Source organism: Magallana gigas, chromosome 4, assembly GCF_963853765.1.
Source record: "Magallana gigas chromosome 4, xbMagGiga1.1, whole genome shotgun sequence".
NCBI lineage: Eukaryota > Metazoa > Mollusca > Bivalvia > Ostreida > Ostreidae > Magallana > Magallana gigas.
The window spans coordinates 3,284,152-3,305,534 of record NC_088856.1 but is presented as its reverse complement, the minus strand read 5'-3'; the positions used below and the strand labels follow the sequence as shown (position 1 = coordinate 3,305,534).

Sequence of the window (21,383 nt, the reverse complement as noted above, 5' to 3'; positions counted from 1 at the left end):
GTAAAAACCTGATAAGTATTTTATCATACTAAAGCTTTATTTGTTCTCGTTACTTTGAGAAATGTACAATATCTTTAAAGCACAAAAGTCCAATCCACACTTTTCAAAAGTTGTTCCCCTTTGCAGGGTCAACCCAAAGGTCAAAAGAGAAAAAACCAAAATTCCCCTTCTCTATACCATCAAATAGTTTGGCGTTCTGTGATGAAATCGCTTTGGATTTGATTTATTCATTCAATATGTGGTGGCAACCCACATATTTAATGAGTCATTCTGGGGCAATTAAAATACATTTGTGTAGTACATGTATTACCAAAACGGAGTTTTGATATCAACTGATATAGATACAAACATATAGATAAAAACTTCTATACTACAAAGGCTGGCTACTTGTGATAAATCTATGGATTTCCCCCAAAAGATGACGAAAAAGAGATACAACATTTGTAAAGTGTGGATTAAAAATTGTGAACACAACTACGATTTCCACCTAATTATCCATGTAAGTAACTCACGACCAGTTGTGCTAGTACATGTATGAGACGCTGGCTGTGGATTTTCGACAACAATAATTTACATACATGTAATATGCCACTTTCAAACGGCGCCACCGTCTAACAGTACTTTCAGTACTTTGATTTTTTAAAAAGGCCATTGGACCTAGTTTCATATAGTTTAAAGGAAGGATTAATTTAAAATATACAACAATCTTTACTTACATGTAAACTAAATTTCACATGATGTAATACGTCAGGTGTTTACCACTGAAAAATTGTTCATAGAAGATTTCTTTTCATTTCAGTGAATTCGTGTATCTTTGCATATTCCAACCAAGATGAAATGGGACACACCTTGAGGTTTAATTTAGAAATGTTCTACCATAATTTAATGTTTTAGATTTATAAGTACAAAACTGCAACCTCGACTGATCTTTAACTCTGACAATCTAAGATATGTTAATGGAAACCAACTACCAGTATAAATTGTTAAATATATATCTTGAAGTAATCTGGGTCATAAAACAGAGGTGTCAAATTCCCCTTTTTCAGGCAAACACAACAAACAAAAAATGTTACACATACTAATTTAATTTTTGACCATTTCCATTTGAAAACTATAAAGCTATAAATATAATAAATATGGAGTACATAGCTGAATCAGAAAGTAGTCCGCTCTGATGGCACACACGGGTACAGTTCTGTTCAATAAGCAGTGTGATTAACATAGGTCTGAAATCCTAAACCTTAAAATGGCCGGAGGAAACAGGACGCAAATACCATAAAGCATTAATTAACAACAGTGGTTTTTAAAACTTATTTTTCTATTAGATATGACCGATGTTTTAAATCTATCTAGCATAAAAAAAATACAAACAGAAAACTACCTACTTCTCTTAAATACTTTGTGATGGAATGTTTTGATTAAATATGATATCTAATATTCATAAATCAGTTGTCCTTCATTTTGATGTAATAGTTTGGTTCCTGGCAGAAATTTACACTGTATATCAACTACCTGATATGCAACATAACCATAATAATTATATAAATAATAAAAAAAAACATGATGAAAAAAAAAGATGGGAAAATGAATTTAAAAAAAAGGACGAAAAAAAGTTCTTAACACAGCAATAAACAAAACAAAAATAACAAAAGTAATATTCTGCATCAAAACCTACCAAGAGTTACTTATTTCTATCTACATGTACATGTTTAACTATTTGTATCTATAGAGAGCTTTAACATTCAAGTAATTAAAAGGATTATCTCAGGTTGATTTCGGGTCGATTTAAGAGTGATGTTCAGTTGATTTTCTGTTGAATCAAAGGGAAAGAATTCTACTTATTATACAATAATTCTTGTGTTTAATGTTCACCAATAGTCATGTTCACAACTCTGTTCCTGTTGATTCTTTTATACACAGTACATGTAAATAATTACATGACATAATTACATACACATTAACATATAAATTAAACATGTTGTTGCTGTGAACATGTACATGTACAGAAAAGGGAGATAAATCCCTCGTCAAAAACTAGGTCAAACCAACAAACAAAGAACAGCTAGGACAATACAGTAAACAGATCTTGTCACAGATCTCATAAACCCAGGAGCTCTATTCATAGGGAATACAGTCAAACAGCTTCTAATTAACATTGATAACATAACAATTAGGGTCTGCAAACTAAGGGTTAGACAATGCAAGTGAAAACCACCAAAAAAAAGTTCATTAAAAAAATAGTGTACAATTTGAAAGTCTGCACCCCTACCCAAATTTGTGGTAAATTAAACAAGAAATTGATCTCATTTTTTTAAAACAACTCTGTATGCTTAAATATTTTTTTCAAGTGTCTCCAAGTAGAGCATATCAGAGAAAAGCCACGAGAATTTAATCCAGAAATTGAAAAAAAAAAAAAAGCTTATGTTTGGCAAACAAGATCTTAAAAAAAATATGATGCAGCTCCTGCAATGGGTGTTATTAATGTGATGAATTCTCCAAAGCCTACCCCATATATCAACATTTACTGGATTTCACACAATATTTCAGGGATTTCACAAATCTTACATGTATTTTGGTCAGTAAATTCTTTATAACTAGAATGGGTACTTTCCCTTTCCTCAATTACTGTACATCAACATTTAACAGATACCAGTTCTCGTACAATAATTAATTGTCTTCATAATAAGGACATGTGTGTTATTCAAGACATTAGAGAATACACAAATTGCATAAAAAAAATAATGTTCATCCACTTATACTTAGTCACACCACTATACTACAGTATCTATGCTTATGTTTTGTTCATTCAATAGCACTCAAAAAACAAAAGATGAATTAAAAAAGCAGTCATTTATTCATTTCAGAACACTGATTTTACTTCTGAAAATGCATCCAAGCCAAAAAATCCATAAATCAATTCAATACTTGTCCACAAACATCTTTACAGTTAGACCTCAAGCCAAAAACACTGCACTGTGAACAAGCCATTAATACGAACAAAATATTTCCTCTTTGCTTAATCTCCCCACATCTGAACAAAATGTATTCATGTTCTGAATACTCCATTTATACTCTGATAATAAGAGAGAGATAAATATCGGCACAGTTCATTTGACCCAATTGATTCGCTCCAGTAGGTGACCGCTGACCTAGATTCTCTGAGGATCCCCCTCGGGAAGACCTCCAGTACCCTGAGGGGTTCCCTCCGAGCGGTTCTGGAACCAGGGAGTTTCCTTATACAGGAACCAAAGGTTTCCGCCCCACACAAGCATGTTCAGGAATCCAAATATCTACAACAGCAAAAAGCCAGCCATTACATGCAAGATCAAATCATGTCAAGGTCACTGGTGGTGGTAGTGAAGGGGGGAATAACTCTAACATTTAAACAGAGGTAAATAATCAGTCAGAATTTAAAATATTTCCTTTATTTTGTTCCGAAATTTTTGTTCTTTACATGTGACAAAAATACCTGGAAAACCCAAAATCCCCATACAGTTTAATTGATGTAATGAAATAATTTATCAACATTCATGAAACTAAAAGAAGAAAGGTTTTCTGAATAAAGGATAAAGCAATATATTTTCAAACTTACTTATATTTTAAAAAAAAATCTTCAAATTCAGCAAATTGTAATTACCACAGAAGCATTGAGGCTTCCAAAGTTAGGAAACTCCGTTTGAACGCAGTTGTCTGTAGAACAAGTTGTAATGGTATCAAACAAACCACACTTCTTCAGGTCCGTATAGTACTTGAGATTGACGAGTCCCTGAGCCCAGGCCGAGGAGGAGATTAGCCACAGGAGAGTGATCACCGCGGAGATTACAAAATCCTGGAAAAGAAGCATCAGGTCAGACTTACAAGTCACTTCTTATACTCAAAGCAGACTTACAAGTCACTTCTTGTACTCAAAGCAGACTTACAAGTCACTTCTTATACTCAAAAACTTTATGGGTGTCATTATCAGGTCAAGCCCCGCTGTCATCAAATTTTGATTTTAATCACTCAACTCAGTTCTTAACTCATATCGATAATAGAAAAGTGCATAAATTTGAGAACAAAGAAAATTGTGACCCCCAAGTCTTTTCTAAAGAACTATATATATAATATTACTCAAATTGGCCCAGATAATAAGCTATTTTTTAAAGTGTTTCAGATAGATAAATTTGTTGTGTTATTTTTTAGAAGATTTGATCAAAAATATGTTTTTCACTATTTTTATTATCTATATGCAATTACTGGCAGTATATGATGTCAGAAGTGACATTATTTTTATAATTCAATCAAAATCTGACATTAATTGACATTTTTTTTCAAATGGGAAATATAGAGCAATGCTTTGAACAAGAACAAATTTTTGTGACCTATAAGTACTGGAGAGATACATCTTTGGTGAAAATATTCAATCGCTCAATGTTTTTTTAAAAGAGAAACTGCTCAAAAAGCCGTTTTATGCTAAAAACAGAGGGAAAAGGTAAAGTTAATGATATCATTTTTAGCCGGGCTCTGCTGAAAGCAGAGTCCTGGCTGTAGCAGGCAAATCGCCAAAGTTACTATAAATAGCACAACTTCAAAAGTAAACAAAAAAACAAACAGCGTCAAAGTAAATTCTTATGCTATACCAAATAGTTACACAAAGAGCCAGGTTTTGTCAAAAGTGTTAACATTTTGTTTAGTGCTGAAACGAATGTTCGAATATTCGCGAATGAATAGTTAATTTCTAATATTCGAATGTATATTTAGCATTCGAATATTCGATCACATGTTAAACACCCATATTAAGTACTGTAAACTATGCAGATCGTGTTATTTCATTTTACTCGGAACGAAAGTAAAGGTTAAGCCATCTATGACTGCCATGCTTGGTAGAGTCTATTACTTAACCCAGTAATAGACTCTTCCGCCATGCCTGTTTACCTTGAAAGTAAAAGCAGGGTTTACATCGAACGGAGACAAACATTCTGGATTTTTTAATTCATGTCAGACGCTGAAGAAAAAAATTGCTTAACTGTTTGAATGAGTCTGGGCTACGGAGAGTTAATATCGAAAGTTTTTTTTAAAAGATACCTCGATATAATTTGTTGTTTTTTTTTAAATAAACAGAACATTTCCGGAGTTATGAGCGTTATCAGTTTTCTTTTTAATACTATATATCAAACATGCCTGGACTGACGTACGAAGTTACGTATCGGTCTCATACAGGAGTCAGGACTGCAGTATATTATTAAAGAAGTAATAAATCTTTTGATTGTAGTTGATGGAAATTTTAAAAAAAAATCAGTATATTATTATTTGCATAAATATTAAATGCGCACCCAATTCACTGGATACTCATGCATTAAGTGTCAACTTCGAACTGACATGTTTAAGCAGTCAACACATACATGTACACCCACTTAGTAATACACACTATCATATATGCTTTCTACATTGTCTATGACGTCTACGAATATTCAAATACGAATCGAATAGCACTCACGAATATTCGAATACTGATTTATGGTATTCGTTTCAGCACTAATTTTGTTTCTTTTTTTTTTTTCGAGAGAGAATTGTCTATCTTTTTTAGTTTTCTAATTAATAACTTGTTTTAAAAACAAGACTATGCATTTTGGACACATACAATGTGCATGAATTTCCATGAACTACTTTGCTGTGCATTGAAGAAATGGGGATTGAATATATAACACTTATTGCAAAATTCAAGGCAGCAACTGTTGAACTTTTTTCTACTATACAGACACATTTTTGTTTATAGCTCTTACAAAATTTTGTCGCTCTCTGACGCTTTGCCAACATTAAAAGCATGAGAGAGAGAGAGAGAGAGAGAGAGAGAGAGAGAGAGAGAGAGAGAGAGATATTTTCAGTCTTTACTACACAATATGCATGAAGACACAGACTTTCGTTACTTTAGTATTTTGATTTAAATTGTGTGCACTTAAATCAAAAAGAAAATCATGAAAAAAAATTACAGTAAAACGATGATGTTTGTTTAAGGGCTCAAACCATATATAGTCCTTCCTAAAATGTTCTAGTACTTGCCTACACTTAACTTGTTTTGTATATATTTAGATATGATAAGTATTGAAACTTACCACAATGCTCCAAACGTTACTTCTGCGATACAACTCCTCAAAAAACAGGTAGACAACGAGGGCGGCTATACAGTAGAGGAACACCATGACTCCGAAGAAGACGTAGAACTCGGCGGAGGATCGCGACCCCTCCAACAGGTACACCTTGGTACCGTCGGGATTGCTCGTTCTGTTACATAGTGGTGTAGTGAAGTAAGAGTTCTGAATGCTGGAAAATATAAACCCAACATCATGTGTTAAATGATTCACTGATATTAATCAAAGTACTGAAAGTACTGATAGACAGAGTCATATTAAAAAGAGGCCCATGGGCCTTAACAGTCACCTGAGTGCAATATAAGGATGCAATGGTATAGCATTTACATTCAACACACAGTAAAACTTGTTTAGGCTGTTAAAAATTTATTCTACGTTTAATGTAACCCGCGAAGCGAAATTATAGTTTTGAAAAAACAAACAAATCGTCGTTCCGGAACGAAAAAGTCGTTCCGGTTTGGGTTTTCATTTAGCAACTGAATTCTACATCCTGTATGAGAGAAAAACATGACAGCATTGAGGTATCAGTTTTCACAATACAAAGAAAATGAGAGTCTACGCCACTATCAAAGTAAAAAAAAACATTTAAGAACCAACAATGATGGATTGGACAAACACATGATTGAAATCTTATTTCAAGATTGTTTAATGTCTGTTGTCAAGTCACAGAGCCTGAACCAAACAAATCCGGATTTGAAAAAGTCGTTCCGGTTTGGGTTTTCATTTAGCAACTGAATTCTACATCCTGTATGAGAGAAAAACATGACAGCATTGAGGTATCAGTTTTCACAATACAAAGAAAATGAGAGTCTACGCCACTATCAAAGTAAAAAAAAACATTTAAGAACCAACAATGATGGATTGGACAAACACATGATTGAAATCTTATTTCAAGATTGTTTAATGTCTGTTGTCAAGTCACAGAGCCTGAACCATGCTGAACAACTTCAGCCCAAAAAGGCAAAAACAAGGTTTGTTGTATATATTTATTTAAGTGGGCCATCAAGAACTGAAATGACTACCCATCTTATTTAACAAAAACTCAAAATGTGTACGGTTAAGTTATTTTTGCTTTTTTTTTAAGAAGGGGAAAGCTTAAGCAATTTCTTACCACCACTGTACTAAAAAGATATATTAAGACCTAAATTTTTTTACCTTTCTCCATAGTCTCATTGGCGGATCCAGAGAGGGGGCTCCGGGGGTTGGAACCCCCCCCCCCCACCCCCTTCTGGGAAATATGGATTTTTTTGAAAATTTGTAATGCCTATTTAAAGGAATTTTTCTGATAAGAAGATTTTTAAAGATTTATTCTATATATTCCTATGTAAAACTTTAACACCCATCCACCCCCCCCCCCCCTCAATGTGGCCCCATCCTTCCCCCAGGGATCATGATTTTCACAACTTTGAATCTACACTACCTGAGGATACTTCCACACAAGTTTCAGCTTTCCTGGCTGATTAGTTTCTGAGAAGAAGATTTTTAAAGATTTACTATATATATTCCTATCTAAAACTTCGACCCCCATTGTGCCCCAACCTATCCCCAGGGGTCATAATTTTCACAACTTTGAATCAACACTACCTGAGGATACTTCCACACAAGTTTAAGCTTTCCTGGCTGATTACTTTCTGAGAAGAAGATTTTTAAAGATTTACTATATATATATTCCTATCTAAAACTTCGACCCTCCATTGTGCCCCATCCTACCCCCAGGGGTCATAATTTTCACAACTTTGAATCTACACTACCTGAGGATGCTTCCACACAAGTTTTAAGCTTTCCTGGCTTTATGGTTCTTGAGAAGATTTTTGAAAATTTCTCAAAATTTTTCATTAATTTCTAATTATCTCCCCTTGAAAATGGGTGTCGCCCTTAATTTTCACAACTTTGAATCCCCTTTGCCTAAGGATGATTTGTGCCAAGTTTGGTTGAAATTGGCCCAGTAGATTGAGAAGATGTTGAAAATGTGAAAAGTTTACGGACAGACGGACGACAGACAAAATGTGATCAGAAAAGCCCACTTGAGCTTTCAGCTCAGGTGAGCTAAAAAAGGATGTGGCCCATGATTTTCACAATTTTGAATCCCCTTTGCCTAAGAATGATTTGTGCCAAGTTTGGTTGAAATTGACCCAGTAGTTCTTGAGAAGATGTTGAAAATGTGAAAAGTTTATGGACAGATGGACGACAGACAAAATGTGATCAGAAAACCTCACCTGGGCTTTCAGCTCAGGTGAGCTAAAAAAGATATAGAGAATCTCACATATAGCTATAGCAAAGTTTTGTAGAGTTCTGTCAAAATTTTTAACAAATCCTTGTAAAATTTTACAGTTATAGCAAACTTGGTTATAATGAATTTACAGATGTAATTGAATATAACTGAATGTATATATATTTCCGGAATGTTGGAATTGGCTTTTATTTATGAACACATATAAGATAGGGTGACATGACTTGGTGCTGCCTAGGCTGTTAGTACCATGGAACATTTGATAAACAAATGTCAACTGTAATTTTGGAGGTTCATGAGATGAAGTGAGTTGAAACTCACAAGTACTTACTCAAACGGGTAGGCTATATCCACTTTCTCCATGATGGCGTCGCTGCAACCTCTAGCAGTCACCGTTAGGAACGTGTCTACACTGGTCGTGGTCGCAAACGCAAAGATAGCCAGTATCTGGAATAAAACAGAATTCAGGTCAAATATGGTCAATATCTGAAGAAAAAATAGAAACTAAGCAAAGTTCTCTGCTGAATAAGTCTAATCCCATTTATAAAGGTTTTAAAATTGACGTTATTATAACTTCCAAAATTGGAAATAGAATATCTGAATAGCAACCTCAATATTTCATACGTTGCAAAATTCTGATAGTCACTTTTTTTTCTTTGCAACTTTTTTCAGAAAAGCATTCCATCATTTTTTTTTTCTTTCAATTAGTTTCACTTTTTAGATTTCTATTATCAGATCTGATAGAAATTTGCAACAAAACAGCATTTAAGATGTCCTTTCCAGTAAGAGAATTTTCCTTTCTATGAAAACTGCTCGGAAATTGGATTTTAACATTGTATTCAGGAAGACTGTTAATCAAATCATGATAATATGCCAGTCAAAACTTTTTGTAATTTGAAATAAACTTTTTATGGGCAGCTCATATTTTATTACAACCATTTCTAATAGTTATGAAATACTTTAAGAAATCATAATCAGACATTTAGTCATTTGTAATAAATATTTTAATAAAACATACCTAATGTAAAGAGCCCCTTATAAGTTTATTATTTTTTTTACGTGACAAAATAAATATTACAGTACTGCTACACTGACTTTCACCCAAATGACAAGTATATCAACACATCTTAATTTCAAATCAACATACTGTGGTTTCATTAATATTCAAGGATGTCAATTTTCGGGGATAAAGTTAAAATCACAGTTTCAAGGATACGTAAATTCGTGGCCAATGACCCTATCAATACAAAATGTTAATAGAAATTGCATTTCAATGATCATTTAATTTCGTGGACCAACATAACAACAAAATCCATGAAAAATTAGTATTCAACGAATATTGATGAAACCACAGTAATCTGTCCATTCCATTATCCAAAAATCTGCTGTTGTCCAAATCCAGATATGTCTTCTCATTTTATGGACAAACCATATGCTGACAAGGCATCAAAAAGAGAAAAATAAGTTCATTATATGATTTCTTATCAAACACAATACTTCTTTGCACTCATATTTTAAGAAGCTATTGATCAAGCTTTACCTCTTAGTTGACTCAACAGCATTTTGCATCCTTTCTTAGATTTTATATTGTGAGGGAAAAAAACAGGGACAATGATGCTAAATTTTTGTCTAAAAAATGGGGTGTGTTTGCTTGGCAATTAAAATTCAGAGAGAAATCAGTTATGGTTGAATGGTCAATGGATATTTGTTTGATACAAATTTAAAACATACTAGCTGGTGTACTTTCATCCCTTATCAGCTTTTTGATAAAATCTATGAAAGAGCCCTTTAAAATGCATTTGCATGAAATCATTTCAAGAAAATATTGCTTTAGGGATCGTATTCTCTCTCTCTCTCTCTCTCTCTCTGTATTACTCTTTTTTCCAAGAAAGAAATCAGTTTATGTTTGCTGACATCTTTTTTAATTGACTTCCATAACAGTTGTAAAGAAAACATACCAGATTCATGATTCTCAATGACAATACGGTAACAATCATCCGGCCGGAAGCTCCGTGGTCCCAGTGTATAATCCGGACCTCTACATCCATGGCTCACTGACACCGAGTATACAACATATCCACCAAAATATGTCCACAAGCTTTCTAATAAACTTTTTGTAATTACTGACACGGATTATACAGCGTTCCACCAAAACATGTCCATAATGTCTTAGACAATTATAAACTTTGTGTCATCCTCCAAAAAGAAAGATTTCTGCCATCATAAAATTGAACAAAATCACACCCCACAGCTTCTTCCTTTTGACAATGATACTCAGTAGACATTTATTCTACATTCTAAAAATAGAGATCAATTTTCCATCCTAATTTTCTATAACATCCAAGCATTGCATTCCGATCACCGTTTCCATTATCTGTTGCCATGTTTCAGTCTTCACCAATTCATGCTGACTTAATTCCAACACTCACAATTTTCTTCATATTTGTCTCCTTTCAAACAAACGCATCCAACGTACTGCTCATCAAAATGGGCCTGTCATTCCCACAACAATTTTTTCAAATTAAAATTTTTTGGTATTACCGTAATCAAATCCAGCATTCCATCCAAATTTTACTGTCAATTCGACATCTTCATTTTACTAAATTTTGCTTTTTTCCATTTACAGTCAAAAATCATTAAAAAGCCATAGATTAAAGATAATCGTTAGGTACACTATATTAATTCCTTTAGAAGAACAAAACAATTTATCACTATTTTTTCCTACTGAAAATATTCAGCATCCAATTGCAGTGATATCCATAATAACTAAACAAGACAGCCTTTCAACTCCGGTGCTTGCAGCATCCAGTAATTGTTTCTTGCATACAAAAGCTCAAACATAACTAAGCCATTGTAACGTTTTTATGATAAAAGATCACCTGACATTATCAATCCAAATTTTATTCATGAAATATAACATCACTCTGAAGCAACGGAATTGATGGCTGATATTATTTCAGGTTGCTTACGCATCCTAGCTTGGGGGTCGGTAAGGATCAGCGTTCACATAGCCGATGCACAGGGACACAAAAGTTTATCATTTATTGTTTTTTATGACTTCTCCATATCATTGCTCAGTGCAATTATCTTTTACCAAGAATGCCAATAGCAAACTTTCAATGATTATAAAAAACAGATGATAGCAGAAAATATTGACATCAGAATAGAAAAGTACCTTTGCATGATGCAGACACATTAGAAGTAGACAAAGTTAACAATTAGGATTCTGTGGATTCTGTGAGTTTGTCATGGCATTCTTGGTTTCTATTTGACACTGCGTTCAACCGATGCTTTGTGTGGAGCCCAGTATAATGAGATTAGGCAGTGTTGCAGCGGACCTGCAGACAAGTGACGGATGGATCGACAGCCCCTAATGGAGAAAATGCTTCTGGGATCTGACTACAGACGGTGTCAAACGTAACAGCATTGATAGGCTATCATTTTAACTGATCATTTGACAACCAATTTACTGCCACAATTCATATCACTGCCAAGATGTGATCATTAGCTCCATACCAGCGATGTAGGCAAACACAAGTGTGAACATTAGCTCACAGTGCCGGTGAAGATAGTCAGAGATCCCACTACACTTTATTTTTCTCCCTTTCAGCACTAAGCTAACATTTCTACATGTATCTGTCTTCCACTCATCTTTCAGAATTCTCTCTTCCTCTGCAATTTAGCACTATTTCTCATTCTCCCTTTAGGCAATAGCGCACTATTTTTATCTCTCAATTTTATGCACAAGATAATACATTTTTTTATTCTATCACATATGTGTAAACTAGCTATTGTTCTCCCTCTCTCTTTATTAGGCTATGCATTTGGAGCATATGCAGTCAATTCATTCCACTTTTTCTATGCACCAGCACATTCTATCTTGAGGCAGTGTGCTCTATCACATACACTAGCACAGTTCTGTGTCTCTGTACATTTCATCGTTCTTGTTCTGCGCACTAACACATTTATTTCTGATTTAAATGGAATGAATATAATACAGAATACTTGATTTAGCTTACAAATCTAATATAAACCATCCAAAATCTTAAACTATCCAAAGTAAGTTAAACTTGCAATAATAAGTGAAAATTAAATTCATCTCTCATGATATTATTTTCTAGAATCAAATTTAGATATTACTGACACATATTATATAAAGGGATCATATAGTGGCATCAGGGGGAAAAGTGATAAAACTGGCAATTGTTCATCAGTACAAAATGTAAGAAAAATATATCATACTATTTAGTCAATCAAAAAACAAAACAACTTGACTTTTATTATTCCTCAGCACTCAGTTAAATCTGTTGAATTTTTGTTTGATTTCTTAACTTTGGAGATCAAACAGCTTGCACCATTTTGACTATACTGAACTGATTCTGCACTTCGTGTACTTCTGTGTCTCATCATTAGAGAGAAAGACATTCCATCAAACACCTAATGGTGGTGGTGGTCCAAATAACATGCACCGCTACCTTTTTATTTCATACAGTATTGTAAGTAATGCCGCAGAGAATTTAAGGCTGGATATTTCCTCCTAAGAAGCTCCTTAAATGCTGAAGTTAAGAAGGCAATTTCACTGAGGAATCAAAAGAAGTTGATGGACTGCAATTCTAGACCTCAGAACTAATATATAAATCAATCGCAAGTATTTATCATAAACTACAGGGGATTGGGGGCAGATAATTAAATCTTAAGGTCTGCTTGTTTCTATTGTGTGTTAGAAACTCCACATGAAGTTACAAATATATAGAGTGCATATCTCTCTATGTGTTATATTTCTATGTTCTATATATTTTATTCATATGTTGTTATTTCAAGGTAATCAAATTAAAAGAGTACCGGTATTATGTCTTAGCTGTAACTGATATTGTGTGCTCAGATGGCCATGACTCCATGATGACCTTGACATCTGAATACAAAAACAAAGGTAGATCTTCCACTTGAGACAACAAGAGCAAGTGCAATGATACAAATCATTTATTTCTAAGACACAGTCATTGCTTTTGATGTCAGGGGAGGGGAGGGGATAAAATTAACAGCAAATTGAGCATACAGATACAGTAAAACATGCTATAACGAAGTCACAGCTTCGTTGTAATCGTAATTCGTTATATCCGTCAAGTTTACAACATGTAATGAAGTCACGGGGAATGAAAATCACTTCGCTGTAAGCGTCAATTCATTATAAGAGTGTTTGCTATAACCGTTTTTTACTGTATATTTAAATCAAGGTCAAATCCACAATTCTAATGAACATTCAAATCCTATCCATGTTCCATGTACAAATACATGGAGGATAGTTTTACTCTATGACCATCAACTCAAGACACTTTAACTTTTCAGTATTACAACACACTACTTAGCAACTCTCATAGCTGCACCAAGGAGGTTGATAATTTCTGAGAGTTAAAGGACAACTGAGCTTATAAAGCTTCATTTCATCAAAGTTTTAATCAGCATTCACAGCACACAAACTAGTTACTGCCTCATTACGTTCAATCAGGACTGGTCCTCAATGGGACGCTCGACGAAGTTCTGAGATTGGGGCTCAAGTATAACAACAACACGTTAGGAAGCCTTTCAATCTCTGATCAATACAGAGTAGGTCTATTTTCTCCTCTAATGATAATACTGATGCAACATGAGCTAAAAGGGCATCGTAAAGTTTTTCTACATATACATGCAATTCCATCATTCTTAAGTGAAGATGCTAGTAATATTTGATTAGTTCTGCAGGTACCTTCTTACATTTCTCTTGATACGATGCACAAGTTAGGGCCATGTTGTTCACCAAAAGAGCCAGTCCTAATTTTGTCAAAGAAATGAAGATAAAGTTTAAATATTCCTGGGAGACATTATGATTTATTTCAGAGACAAATGCTTTATGTGTTCCCTGCAGGTACAGTTCAAACTTTTATGATAGGCTGGTATTAAGCACTCTATGAATGTTACGTTCTATCCTGACTACGGACGACTTGTCACGCAGACTCTTCTATTGATCGCTATGTCCACGAGCCAGATAAGGCTACCGACTGCTCTCAAGGAATCCCAATCTTCTAAAATGCTCAATTACACAATATTGTTAAAAAAGACTACACACCAATCAAGTTTGTCTTCCACCATTATGAGAGCGCTTATGAAAATTCCCTTCTTTGCTTTTCAATCTCACAAGCATATTCTAATTGGATAACTATGGATTGTTCTGTTTAGACATAGATAACTGTACAACATCTCCTTTATTCAGGTTTTGAAAAATATGGTTTACTTATTAGTGCTCAGAAATTTGCAAGATTATTAAATTTACATTGTTGTCAATTGTTCATCATTTAATACAGAAAAGCAGTACTGTAGCATGAGCTTACATGTCAACCAAATATTTGAAAACAAATATCCAAAGAAAGAGACTTCAAGTTAAAATTGGTCACTAATGAAATATTTACATTGGTTTATCAATATGAAGAGTGGCAATACTAGAAAATTGATTACAAGTTTACAACTTACAATAAATAAAGAAAAGAAGTGTTAACACTCAAAGATTTTCTAGCAGAATCAGCGTGTTTTTCACCTGTGTTGGCATTTTTGTGTTGCATTAAATGTACTTTAAAAAAGGTTGATACATTTCTAATTTTTTCTCCTCAACTAACTGGATATTTATTATTTACTTTCATCTAGTACATACTTAAAACTTATTATCATGAAAACATGGATGACAGGATTTGATCATCCAGCCCATCATCCAGTCAGCATGTCTCTTACTCTGACTTACTGTATTTATATACATATGTGAAACTTAAACTGGCAAGAAAAAATGTAAATTACGTTTTATGACCAAAAAAAATAAATTATGAAAATTGCATAAATCTAACAAAACTGCATAGATCAATATTTTATCAAAATTATTTGAATTAGCAAACAAATGCATTGATATTGAATCTTATCAATGGCATCTCTACATGAAGTATGGTAGGTTACTGGTAGTACAGTACGGTACAAATGTACTACACTTCGGTAAAGTTTACAATAAATCTTCGAGGTGATGCATGGCTTGATTACTCCCATTGTCAACCAGCCACTCCATCATTTAACATCTTATCCACCGCGCACAAAAAACCTGATTCTTAACAAAAAGCCTGGAGCTATTGTCCTGTTTCATTATTCTACACAAATTATGGACATTTATTGAAAGAAGCATAAAAGGTCTTGGATCTGGCAGTGGGCTGCGATGAATAACAGGTTGACATATTGTTACCCCAATCAATACACAGCAAGTATGCTGCAAGCCTTTTTTCTCATTACTCTGATGTTTTCTGATGATCCTTAATTGTTTTATCTTCAAAGGCAATCCCTTGCCTCTCTGAACAATTCTGAATCAGACTAATAAACTGGCTTGATTCAATTATGGATGAGATTTTACTTAATGCCGTATGATGTAGCGCTGTAGTGGTTACTCCTCTTTATACAGCTGGAGGAGGAGAGGCCTATAGAATATCTTACAACGAGTCCATGGTTAACGGTTATTTCAGTCTACTGAACATGCATTCTTTGTCCATATATTTTGGGGGGTTTTTCTCCCTTTATCACAATGTTCAAGAGATGAGTTATATTCATATTTTTTTTTATTTAGCAATTTAAAAATGAATCTTATAGCATACAATACTAGACATAATTCCTGCATTTTGTTTGGGTTTTATGTGAGGCAAAACTGTAAAAGTAATCACAAAATTGAAAATACTGAAAAGTGGATTATGGTGAAAATAACTAGATATTAAACTTATCAGTATGAACACCAACAGTATGAAAGTACTTCAATCTCTCAAAGAAAGACTATTTCCCATCCCAGATCTATTCTCTTAAAAGAACTGTACTCCAGATAGAAATGTGTTAATGCTGACTATCTACTTGACTTAGCTCAAAGTATTGCAGTATGCAAGTACAAATGTGTTCTCATTGAGTGAGAGTGAATGATGGTTATGTTGGAAGAGGCTAAGGTAACAGAATACAGCGAAACACGACTACAACAAAATGCCAGGGATTGGTGATTTTGCTTTGTAATAAGCATAATTCGTTAAAAGTTTGCAACACGTTATTAAAGTCTCAGGGAATGAAAATGACTTTGCTGTGACGACTATTACTTATAAGCGTGTTTGCTATAACCGCGTTTCTCTGTAACAGACTTACCCATTGGATGACTTTGATAAACCCCTTGGGCTCCTTCAGGGGCTCTATGGAAAAATTATTCAGGCACTGAAATAGAAAATGAAAAGGTGTTTAAGTAGCGTAGTGGACAATGCACTCGCTTTTCACTGCTGCGACCCAAGTTCAATCCCCGTGATCGACAGTGGTTGTATGTGATAGGGTTTGGTGGTTGCCCGCTTGGACACATGGGTTCTCTCCGAGTACTCCAGCTTCTTCCCACACCAATGACCCCCTCGTGCCAAAATCCATGCCAACGAGAGATATTAATATAAGTTGTTGAACTTTTTTATCAATCGTTGTAAAATAAATAAAGTTCTGGTTCAGGTTAGAAAATGATGGCCATATAACACCTATATGGAAATATACTGTAAACGTATTACATTCGGCTGTGTATTCTAATTAGCATTTTTGGAGGAATGAGCTTTCGCTAAATCAAGCACATTGCTAAATGCCATGCACATCGTGACATGTGTAAAAGAATAGGAAATTCAGGAATACATTAAATTAATTCCATGCCAACTTATTCAAAAACTTATTTCCACCAAATATCGTACTCGCCAAATATAATGTTTTATACAGTATACTACCTAATTTCAGTGAGGTGACTGTGTTCTTTGCTATAAACACTCTGTAAACAGTCATATTTCACATCAATAAAAGTTATCTCCCTTTGTAAGTTTTTCAGTGTATGAATTTAGCATTTTCAGCATACAAATTTTCTCTATTGACAATCACTATTCATAAATTGCCCTGTATTACATTGTTATTCATAAATTGCCCTGAGCTGGTAATTTAAGGAAACAGTGACCTTTTGTATTGAAAATCTTAAATGAATCAGGTCACTCTTTTCCTTTTACATTTGATTTGACCAGTTTCATCACACATACATGGAAATAACTTAAGTACATGTGAATTCGATAAGTAAAATATTCTAAATGTCCTGATCTGTTTTCAGGAACCAGGAAGTAAACTGAATCTGTAGCACTGCATCAGATTACACAGCAGTTTGTCTATAAATAGAATTCTGGGTATTTAATCCACACACTGAACATAATAAGAGCATAATGTTAACTATTACATCAAATGTGAAGACCACTTTAGGCTGATTTCTAGTGAAGACATCCTTAAACATGTTTATATTTTTATAACAGCATTCTAGTTATAGTTCTTATCTTGGAACAAGTCAAGCACAACATCCTGACAATTACATAGATCTAGTCTTGATTCCTCAATTTGAAACATGTACTAGTATATGTCAGTGAGCACTTTAAGGAATACTGCAGCTATAAACATGCTGAATGAAAAAGTGTTTAATGTAATTCTGACTTTTTCTGTTCCACAACAGTTAACAAAATCAATATTTTTATTTGTAGTAGTTGGGGCTATATGGACCGTGGATATCGGCCTGGGTAGCTCAGTGGTAGAGCTCCTAACTAGAGTTGCAGGGGCCTCAAGCTGGATTCCCAGTCTAGCCATATTTTTTTAATGCTTTATATGCTCATTCCTCCTTTCCTATCACATATTTAAACTGAACCAGAAAAAAACCCACTAAATAAGAACTGGAAGGATGGGGTTTTAAAACACTGAAATGGAAAAATACATGTATTTCTGTACAATAGTTTTTCCTTGATCAGTTTAAGCAAATGCCACTGTATGGCGTCCATTTGGTGGTCAACGCCTGTATGGTACTAAACCAGGTACCTCTTTCATCATTTTCTATTCATCTTGGATATAACACTAAAGTAAAAGCACATCATGTTTACCATGGTGGTTAGTACTCTATATGTTTACTTCAAGATAAAATATTCTTTTTAAGGTTCCCCGACCCTCAACCTTAAAGTATTTTTTTTCATCATGAAAATGTTATACATGTCCTTCAAACTTAAGAAATGAAAAGAAATACATCAGTGTCTCGAACACCTTTACCTATATGTAGTAAATCTCCATGGAGTAACAAAGCCAAGCATTTTGTTAAATAAGTGATTTAGAGTTATCGAACATGGCTGAGGATCAGAGATCGTTAAAATTCTTTGTGTGGATTTTTTCACTTGGGTGTTTAAAAGAATGTTGAAAGAGAAATGCACCTAAAAATCAATGTGTTTCGTCTTCAAAAAGTTTCAATTTCATTCAAATTGCAACACCGCCTCATTTCTGGGACTCTCTACTTTCAAATAGGATATTCCTATCATCCGGGAAAGTGTTAATCAATTACATCCAATGAAAACAGTTAGACACAGGAAAATATATCCGTATATATCTGTAGATGGTTGTGTTAGAGGCATGATATAAATATATGAAGATCAATATCAAGTTTACGTTAACTGAAAACAACGGTATAAATATATGAAGATCAATATCAAGTTTAAGTTAACTGAAAACAACGGTATAAAGTTATAAGAACATTAAATTTACTGAGTGACTCAAGTAAAAATATCATCTTAAAATACAAGAGTATGAAAATTAAGATCTAATTCACATTTTCTGTACATATTGTATATGCTTCATCTTGAATTCACGTGATAATACGAAATTTTGAGTTTCAAAATGACAAACTTAACGTCTTGCACACGTGTGTCATATTTAGAAATAGACCGATGACATGTCATTTAGAGTATTGCGAAGGCTCAATGGAAATTCGAACCGGTGCATAATTTTCTACTAGGAACGAAATTTCCTGTCGTAAAACCATATTTCAATTATTCTCAAACTCGCTGTTTTCTGTCTTGATATCCCTGAACGAATTAAACAAACCATGACAACATTATTCATTACCTTTCCTGCATCCATTTTCAGTTTTCGGTCTGAGTATTCACCCAATAAGGTCAAGGTCATGCATTTTCTTTACTAAGTCGTACTTAAAATCTTTCGGTGTTCTTAAGCTTTTTTTTTATATTGCGTAACTTTTTATGGGTAAAAACCTGATTCAAATTACGTTGTCCATAATTATGAATTAATTATTATACTGGTGCAGTGGCAGACGAGGGGGTGTTACTGGAAATTGCATCCTTTTAATACAGAAGAAAATTCTAACTTTTTTTTTTTACTTCTTTTTTTATGTTTGCATGATGTGCAAATAGAGTAACTTATCTAATAACAAAAGATTATTTCTACTTTTTTAAAAAGATATATTCAAATATTTCATGGTTGTATATTGTCACAAAACAAGATTAAATATAAGAGGGATCGCCTTTTATCATTCGGATATGAACTTGGTTGATACCTTATTAGATCACAAGGAAAGACCTTCGGGGTTTACGGAGCAAATACATGTAAATAGATACAGTGACGTGACCAACCAAATTCATTTTCTAATGAACTGTATTAGCTGTGCTAGCAGCCTGTGTATTTCTTCATTTTTTCACATACATGTAGGTGTGCTTTTATTTGTAATAATTAAAACTCTTGAGTTTTCCCTAATAATTAACAACTCACACTTTTCGATACCACCCCCCCCCCCCTCCAATCACATACATTACATGTAATATTAACTTATCAATTTGTTTCCTATACCCCCACCCCCACCCAACCCCAACCACATACATTAATATTAGCTGTATCAATTTGTTTTACTGTTGTTGAGAGTATTATCAATTATGTAGACGACATTTATGAATGTTGAAGAATTAAATTATGAAATTATTTTCATCTCGCATATTATATATTGTATATATGAGAAAAACTGGGAAGTCCTTGTGTGTAGTTAAGTAAGACCTAGATATAACTCCACGTCAAGATATGATACTTGTATAGATTCTGTATATGCTTGCAATATTGGTGTTATTGAGGATGAAACTCATTAATTCTTTTTCATTGTGAAGCCTACTCCCAGTAAAGAAACTATATATTTAATAAAACTAGGAAAATTATTAACGCGCATTAAGAAAGTTACAGGTATTTTCAAATTGCAATATACATAAATTAAAAATCACTGTAACATTTAGTAAAAACGGTTTTGACAGCATCATTGGGTACATAGCATGTTATAATTGGTATATGACATCTTCAGATAGCATGCTAACATTGAACCAATGTTGGATAATGGTTGGTCTGTTGGCGTTTGGTATGCAATGTTTGCCCAATGTCTAGCTTCTGAAACATTCTCAATCGAGTGCCGATGTAAGTTGGGAACACAACATTTAATTGGGCAAACGTCGGGTAAGTGTTTTAAATTTTCTACCATATCGCAGTACAGTTAAGGCGGCCAATAAAAATATCGGCATATTTTTGTGATGAAAACACGTATACTTTAGTTCAACTGGCATGTCTTTTTTAAAATCAATAACAGTTACTCAAATGCAATATATTTCTAAAATATATATATTTTATGTTTATAGTGGTCACGTGATATGGCAGAAGCATGGTACAAGCAGATGTATTTGTGGTTTTGAGGTCATTTAAAAAATTCAATTTTGCAAGGGCATAATCATGTCAAAATTCACAACTGAATTATAAAATAACTTGATGTTATATCGTAGATTTTGAAAAACGGTGCGAACTTTATAAGATAAGAATATTTGTAAGTAGAAACCGTAATTTATAATGCATATGTTGAATAATTTTGAAGGTCACAGGGTTAATTTCATTAAAAAATATTTAATTTGTAAGATTTTTCAAGGATTGTAGAAGTTTTTAAGTTACATAGCATATTTTAAATTCACATGTTAAAGTTTGTCAGGATCAGGTAAGTGTATGCCCTTGCAATTAAGTGATTTATTTAGGTACTCAGCTTTAAGATACACGATATTTTATACAAAACCGAGATTGCTTCTGTATACGATGCATACTTTTAACAAAATGAAAATAAGACTATATAGGTAACATTCTAC

General features: G+C 33.6%; 1 protein-coding gene across 2 annotated transcripts; it reads right to left on the bottom strand.

Moving 5' to 3' along the window:
- Window positions 1-2,833: 2,833 nt before the first annotated feature.
- LOC117682104 (synaptophysin-like protein 1) lies at window positions 2,834-19,433 on the bottom strand. Of its 2 annotated transcripts, XM_034449021.2 has the most exons (6): window positions 19,330-19,433; window positions 16,540-16,605; window positions 8,690-8,805; window positions 6,093-6,300; window positions 3,638-3,829; window positions 2,834-3,290 (listed from the first exon to the last, which is right to left on the bottom strand). In XM_034449021.2, exons 1-6 carry the CDS (start codon window positions 19,387-19,389, stop codon window positions 3,150-3,152), a joined length of 783 nt encoding a protein of 260 aa, XP_034304912.2. In that variant the 5' UTR covers window positions 19,390-19,433; the 3' UTR covers window positions 2,834-3,149. The 2 variants fall into 2 exon arrangements, with proteins under 2 accessions (XP_034304912.2, XP_034304911.2); XM_034449020.2 differs by lacking the exons at window positions 16,540-16,605; window positions 19,330-19,433 and adding an exon at window positions 10,317-10,867.
- Window positions 19,434-21,383: the final 1,950 nt, after the last annotated feature.